We start from the raw sequence: 8201 nt of genomic DNA on the forward strand, positions 1-8201 counted from the left end.
GGACGCAGCCATGCGGTAGAATGAGATAGCAATATCACTTGCTCCCTCTAACGCATAAATGCGTCCCTCAGACTGGCCCACGCTGGGCCATTGTGTACAGGGGCCTTTACATTTTGGTCGGAGCCAAAGAATACAATACAACTTTGGGAACCACTGGCAGTGTAATACGCCAGTAATTTGTACCTATTATATTTACAAAAAACAAATTAAATGTCACTAAAAGTCACGTCATTGTCAATGTAGAAGTTAGTCGCAAATACAATAAATAAAAATATATTATTACTGTTGAATTATCTACATAATCTTACTTTATAATGCCTGAACCTAAAGAAATAGGTCCTCAAGTGAGATTTTCGAAAACCTTGTTCGGTCTTTTCAAAAGGGGGTGGTGGGAGATACCGGAAATAATGGGCTCTACAGCTTTAGCTTTTGTGGGAATTGGCTTGGCCGTTGTTGGTGTTTATAATTATATTCAAAACGACGGCGCTAACTCCGAATACAAAAAAATGTACACCGTAATACGGCCTGGAGATCCCCGAGAGTGCCGTCTGAAAAATCCAGTGTACACAAAATTTGACTGTTAATGTTTTAGTAGGTAATAATAACAATTTATTCATAATAAATAGTTCATATTAACAAGCTTTTATTAGGTCGACCTGTATGTAACTATGTAATGGAATCTAAAGTAACTAATTTAACCATCTTCCAAGGATCGTAGCGTCATGAAAATTGGCAGCTGTATGTAGTTCTGATGACAATACAATATTATGGCACTGTCGAACTGATCTGATGATGGAAACAGGAGGTGGCCATAGGAACTGTGATGAAACAACGCAACCTAATTGTGTTAGGGGTTTTTTAGAATTGTCTCGATGAGTATTAGTTGTCTGTCGTAAGAAAAGTACAGTCAGCGATAAAAGCTTGTACCAAAAATGAAAATTTTGCCAATAACTTTTTTTCTATACTTACCTATCTTGTTTACTTGACAAAATCGTCCAACTGCCCTAAAAGCACCTCGTTGATTGTTTTCTTAATAGACGTGACATTGTATTGATGATGAGATTGATGAGACTACGTTCTGGACATATCCCATTGAACCAATTCGGTTATTTAATGAAGAAAGTTCCTTCTCCTAATTGTGATGAATGTGATGTATTAGAAAACGTGTACCATGTTATAATGTAATGTGTCCAGAACTTCGCGGAAGCCGGTGTTGCTCGAAGGTCCGGAATGAAGATGCTCGGATACAACTGGCTTTTTCAAGCCATAAAAATATGTTTGATGTCGGGGGCTGCAATAGCGTTCTGGCTGCTTCTCTGTCGGACGCCGCCATGGCGCTATTGCAGCTTGTACAAAAGGCTTTAGTATGTAGTATAAGTTGTAAGAATGTATTAATTTATGGTGTTTTATGGAGCGACATGTTCACCTCGGTGACAAGCTCTAAAAATAATCCCTCCGCGCCTACATTTTTCAAATTTGCCGCCTTTTTCTACTGACAAGATCTGCTTGACCAAGTATATTTGTTTTACCTCTTCATAATTATTACCCGTTTCTAAACGTATCCGTGATGTCAATGTCAAAAAAAAATAGGTTATGGTAATGGTTCATTTGACAGTTTATAGAAAAGGGAGCTTTCGGGCTATTGTTCACACAATTTACGTAAATTGGACGAACAAAATCACTAATGGCTGCTGCTGCATCAAGACGTTCGATTGGGCAACTTCTTCAGCAGGGATGGAACGAGATTCCAGAGATATTGGCTTCTACTGGTTTGGCCTTAGTAGGAGTGGGTTTGGCTACGATAGGATGTTATAATTACGTGAAAAACGACGGGGATAACAGAAGATACAAGAGTACCTACGTAGTGATGAGACCTGATGACCCCAAAGCTAAATTAATTCGCAAAGATTGAGTGTGGCGCAGGACATCGCGAACGCAATAGTGTTGGACTAGCTGCAATTATGTAATAAAGTTTCATTCAGTTTAAATTTGTTTTTGTTGTCTCGTAATAAGTTACCATTGTGCCAAAGTGAAATTAGTAGATTATCTTCCTGTTATTCAGCTGCGTGCGTGTTTCTGGCAACAACTAACTGGTCATGTTGGTTCAAAATAATTTCTTCCCCAAAATGTGGGTTAGAGAAGCCCGAAAAGGTTGAAGATACACTTCTTTGTTTAAACCCAGCCATTTATAAGATAATTTGTCAGGTGACAACCAAAACTTATTGCAATAATAAAGTTAAACAAAAATTGACCTTGTTATGGTACTAGTATGGTTTAATACGGCTCTGAACTTGTTGTTTGGTGAGTTTTGGTTGTCGCCTAATAATTTAATTGTTATGGAAACAAATGCCCTGGAAATAATATTCCGAAACTTAAAACTTGTTCCCTCCGAGCTCTGAGCATGTTCTGCATCATGTTGTGCATCATTGTGGGGCAGTGTGCATATGACGTTTAAAATAACACTTGCACTGCGTGTGCTATCAAAATCGCTGCAGACTTTTCTTGGTCTAGCTTTGTTATTATTACATACTACCGAAATATGTATTTAATTAACAATGTTTTATACAAATATACCTAAATAGGCTTAACTAGGGAATGCAATACCGGAATACCAGGATCCCGAAATACCGGGATCCCGCATGCAATTTGCGGGATTAATCACGCTCGTAAAAAATGCGGGATCGAAGAGCGACGTGGTTCTTACGTGTTAGTACTACAAGGAACACGTGCTCGGGCCCGTGCCTACTGGCGAAAATTCTCCACGGAGCCTAAATGCATCTATGGAGGAAGGGGTAATGACACGGAAAAGCATTTCGCCCGAATTTGTCAATTTACTTCATCACACTTGGTCATAAAAGGTGTTATTTCACATAGGAAACGCGGTCCGTAAATCCTAAATTTCTAATTTTAGTTTACTTTTTGTTTTAAACCTTCAAATTTAGTACCAATTCTTAAAATTGTATACTAACTTACGGGACTGAAAATGACGATTCCGCGGAATACCGGGATTGAGTTCCTCATGCGGGATTGCATTCCCTAGGCTTAACACTTTCTAGGTGCAAGGTAGTAGGTATTAATGATATTCATTCAGTTGTTGAGGAAGGTACTGTGTTCTCTGGCTGGAACAGTTAATAGCGCCAAGCCCGGTTACAACTAACATCAAAACAGACAGACAGAAAGACATGGCGAAACTATAAGGGTTCCTAGTTGATTAGGGAACCCTAAAAGGGAGGAGGTTATCAATTGGACGGTATGTTTTTGTATATTTGCTACTCGATCACTCCACCAATCTTGAATTTTCGAATTTAAACTGTTGTGAGACATACTAACATTGACTAATTTTACGGTTTAGACTCGCTTGTTGTGAGTCACTCGCGCGACATGTTTCGGAGAGCCTAGGCCTCCTTTCTCAAGCACTAACAGTGCGAACAGCGTTCACGACGGCCCTGTAGCGCGTACTGCGGCGCGCCGCGTCGCACGCTGTGACTTAAAACAAGTGAGTCTAAACCGTAAAATTATTCAATCTTGAATTGATTTTGATGATTATTATTTGATTGCCCCAATTTGTCCACTCGATCTGTCATATATAAAATCTGTACAAAATCAGCGTAATGGCATAGTCGCCTAAAAGAACCAGTAATAAGACAAGCATAGTTAAATTAAACCTTTTTTATAACTACAAGATTACATAATGCGTATGTATAGTGGAGGAAGTTTATTTAATAGCCGCTTGCCACTTAGCTAAAGGCAGATTCTCTACACTCCTGTTCAAGGTGCGCACGATGATCCTGTTGATTTCTCGCACAAAGGCCGGCTTCAGGTCGCGGACCAAATCGTTCACGTTCCGGTTCAGGGATTCGTTAATAGACTCACCTGAAAAGAAACAAAAATACCCTTGGCATTAGGTCCTTAGGTACAGCTAACGATTTTTTCTGCTTTATCATGTTGAAAAATCATTGCATTCCAAGAAATGAACTTTAACACATTCACTGCCAGCGACCAGGTAGGCGGGTTCTCTGTTCGTAGTACAGTCACCTGCAATAATATGTTACTCTTCGAAGGCCGCAAAAATATGTGACACGCTCTTATGGCTCTACAAATAAGATCGTGTCAGATTTTTTTGCGGCGTTGGTTGTGTAACATACTATTGCAGGTGACTACGTATGTTTTTTCCGTGTTTATTCTGTGGTAGCGCGCAGCTCTCGCTGGCACTGAATATGTTAAGTACTCATACGTACCGACAGCGGAGCCCTTAAGCAGATTCTCCAAATGAAATTTCAAGTTCTTGACAGCAAAATCTGATTTTGATTCCGAAAGAAGAAGGTGGCCGTTTTTGATAGTAAATTTATTTTCAACAATGGCGTCAACATCAGCTGGAAACAATTCATATACATACTTAGGCATGTTAGGCATTAGATATGAAAGTATGAATTCCCTACTACTGCCCGCGACTTCGTCTGCGTGGAATGATGATTGATAAAAACTACCCTATGTCCGTCCCCGGGTCTAAACTGGAGAAAAAAGGAGATCCATGCCAAATTTCATCTAAATCGGTTCAGCAGTTTACATGAAGAGGTGAGAGACAAACAGAGTTGCTCTCGCATTTATTATAATATGAGTATTCATGAATGATTAGTCTGGCCAATATAAGGCAGACACATAATAATTAAAAAGTTACAGAATATAAATTGTCTGATTGTTTTTCTCGTGCCATTTTAGTTATTGTTTTTGATAACAAGCCACACACTGCATGTCAGTTGTTTTTTAATCCTATATACATACTATGTATATAGGTACTAAAACGACAGCTGGATTGGGCAGATTGGGAAATTAAGTAGGTAAAAAACACAGCTTAGGGGCTATTCATAAATTACGTCATTTCAAATTGGGGGGGGGGGGGGGGTCTGGACATCAGATGACGGTAGCATGAAGTAGGAGGAAATGGGGTCATTTGAAGCATGATTTTTGGATGATTATAGGGGGGGGGGGTCAAAAATCGATGACGTAATTTATGGACAGCCCCTTAGGGTGGTATTCCACCTGTACAATTTCTTTGTCCAGTGTGTATTTGCGTCTCACATTTTGCTTAGAGAGACGCAATGCACATTGGACCTATGAAATAGGACAGGTGCAATACTAATCTTAAGTAGTGGGAACGCTGGATAAACGTGTTTGTTTTATGAGTAAATCAACTTTTTCTTGTCAATCGTTGCCATGGTTACGGTCGCCTGGGTCACTCTTAAAATCCTGATTTAAAACAATGCATTTTGTGGTAGTTATACGCCCTTTCTACGATGGGCCATCTACCGAGCACGAAATTATGTCGTGGTACAAAGAGTTCTTTTAACAAACTGTGATAGCATGTCACGTGGCTGACGAACAGAAAAAATAGTTGATTCACCCATCTACTTAATAACTTACTAAACTTAAACATATTAAATTGTATTACCCGTATTTCACTCCCACAACAGTACAGAGACGGATTTCAGGCATGAGTATGAAACACGTCTCCAACTCCCTGCGCATGCGCTGGCGCAGGGAGTTGGAGACACAGTCAGGTACAGTCAACGTCATATAATTCATATAGTACGTGGCATCCAAATAGTTCGGTACACCATATTATTTGTATGACGTACCGAACTGTTTGGATACTTTGGATGCTGCCTACTATACGACGCTGACTGTACTCACTCATAACGAACGCGGTACGCAAGCCACTGTATACTGCGAAGGGAGCCGGAGCCGTGCTGTAGTCTGCATTACACATGCTGTTAAAATACAAATTTTACCCGTTCTTCCGTCGGGTAACAAAGTCAGCTGCAATGTGCTTTACATAAAGAAATGGTCTCTTCAATACTAAATCGACGATATGCCGTAAAAAGCATAAATATAACACTTACTCAAATTTGCGGTGAATGGACCATGATCCTTCAATTCTAGGATAAGCAATTTACCATCTATATCGTAATTTCCTAGCATTTTCAAGTCTGGAAATCTCAACTTCATTTCAAAAGTGTACTTAGCAGGATGTGTCCTGTAAAACAAAAACGTATCATTTATAAGCATTGTAAATGCAATATTTACTGTACAATGTGTACATAAATGAGAACGCCATGGTTTCGTATTGTTCCACAACTCAACTATGTTAAATTGATTATAATAATATAATTCGATTCGTGAGTTGTTTTAAATTGCAGATTTTGGAGCTGGTTTTCACTCACTGTTTGTCCAAAAAATGTTAAGGTATAGACTGGTCATATTTTTCATAAAATCGATTTCGACTGGCAAATCATATTACTTTTTGGCAACCGGGTTTTTTAACCTAATTAAACCCCGCTGAATCCGAATTTGCCGGTTGTCCGATCGAAATATTGACCGGAAGTGAGATATTTGATATTAAAGGTCCCTTTTTTTAGTTTTTCGTAAATAACTCTTAAACGGTGGCGCATAGCAAAAAAGTTCTATTACATAAGTAATCTGCATAAAATTGCCTACAAGAAAGATTCAGTACAATATTTCAAAGAGATATTAATGCGGGAAATTTAATTATAATCACTTCTCTAAGGTCTCCTTTTTTAGTTTTTGGTAAATAACTCGTAAACGGTGGCCAATATCAAAAAATGTTGTGAAACGTTAATAATCTACACAAAATTTTGACAAAAAAGATTCAGTACACTTTTCGCAGGGATCAATATTTAAAAAAATAATAAAGAGGGAAAGTTAAAAATAGGGACCTGGAAATTGATTATAATTAACTTACCCCTTTATTACATCTTTAAATATTGATCGTAGCGAAAAAGTGTGAAGAACCTTTTTTAATATTGGCCACCGTTTAAGAGTTATTTACGAAAAACTAAAAAAGGGACCTTTAATATCATAGGGTGGGTATATATATAGGGTTGATCAAATATCTCACTTCTGGTCAAGATTTCGATTGGACAACCGGCAAATTCAGATTCAGCGGGGTTTAATTACGTTAAAAAACCCGGTTGTCAAAAAGTAATACGATTTGCCAGTCGCATCAAGAAGGAGAGAGAAAGTCAACAAATGTAGACAGACAGATTTGTGAATACAGCCGCTGGTGCTTACCGCGGTTATATTGTTTGTGTTGAAAAAAATGCACAACTTACCGAATATACTCGATCTTATAATCGGACAAACCGTACACCCATACAGAATTAAATTCGGCTTTGAAATTATTGCCACCCTCGTTTTGTGTTATCTTTACTGTTTTCAAAAATAACGGATCCAATACAGGTATATTCCATAATTTTATTCCTGTAAATTAACGATTCAATAAATACTAGGTACATCCATTTACAAATGACTAAGTACGTACAATCATCGACCGACGAAAATATATGCACACATAGGCGATGCAAAATGTGCAACAAGTAACTTTAATCAGGAGGATAGAATCATTATTTTATTGGCAATTAATAATACCTAATTGTACATGCTCTTTCGCTGCGTTTTTTAGGCTTGTATTAACGAATAAGAACTCCACAGCAGTAAGCAGCATTTCGAACAAAAATTATTGAAGATTTTGATTTCGTTATTAGTACAAAACAATTTTTTTTTAATTGGGCAAGTTTTAAAAGCTAAATATATATACTCACCATGCTTCATGTAAGGTTTAAACAAATCCGATACTTTGTATAGAGCTTTATTGAGGCTATCTTCATCGTGGATATCAAAATGATTTATCTGGTTTTCTGGGAAAATTAAAGAGCTCTTTATAATAATACATATTGCCCATTACAATCTCAACTTCTAAACTAATCGACTATTAAAAACGGACTCACCGATATATTTTATTATTTCTTGTTCCTGTTTTGCCGTCAAGGGTTCGGCAGAACAGTCCAAGGTGAAACAAGCAGCAAATAATAACACAAGGCCGACCCGGACGTACATCTCGGATAAAATGATGAAACCATCACTGACCACCTCAATTTGTATCTTTACTTGACACTATTGTTTGCGGTGCATGGTCATTATGATTCGATTAACACGGCATAAAATCGTTTATGTGTCTGCTCTTAAAACTGTTGCGGTCGCATTCATGTGGATCATTAATTAATTTTTAATAGTCGCGTGACGGTGCACGCACCCACTTGATCCTTCGAATCCCTTCCATTGTGTCACAAAAACGTGATTACCACGCGCAGTTGAAAAATATATAATTTATAAATCACATTTAC

General features: G+C 38.0%; 1 protein-coding gene across 1 annotated transcript; it reads right to left on the minus strand.

Annotated features, from left to right (window-relative positions):
* Positions 1–3653: 3653 nt before the first annotated feature.
* LOC134804344 (circadian clock-controlled protein daywake-like) lies at positions 3654–8114 on the minus strand. Its single transcript, XM_063777351.1, has 6 exons — positions 7806–8114; positions 7620–7715; positions 7131–7278; positions 5901–6034; positions 4239–4373; positions 3654–3873 (listed from the first exon to the last, which is right to left on the minus strand). Exons 1-6 carry the CDS (start codon positions 7912–7914, stop codon positions 3716–3718), a joined length of 780 nt encoding a protein of 259 aa, XP_063633421.1. The 5' UTR covers positions 7915–8114; the 3' UTR covers positions 3654–3715.
* Between the last annotated feature and the right edge of the window lie 87 nt (positions 8115–8201).

Source organism: Cydia splendana, chromosome Z (genome assembly GCF_910591565.1).
Source record: "Cydia splendana chromosome Z, ilCydSple1.2, whole genome shotgun sequence".
Taxonomy (NCBI): domain Eukaryota; kingdom Metazoa; phylum Arthropoda; class Insecta; order Lepidoptera; family Tortricidae; genus Cydia; species Cydia splendana.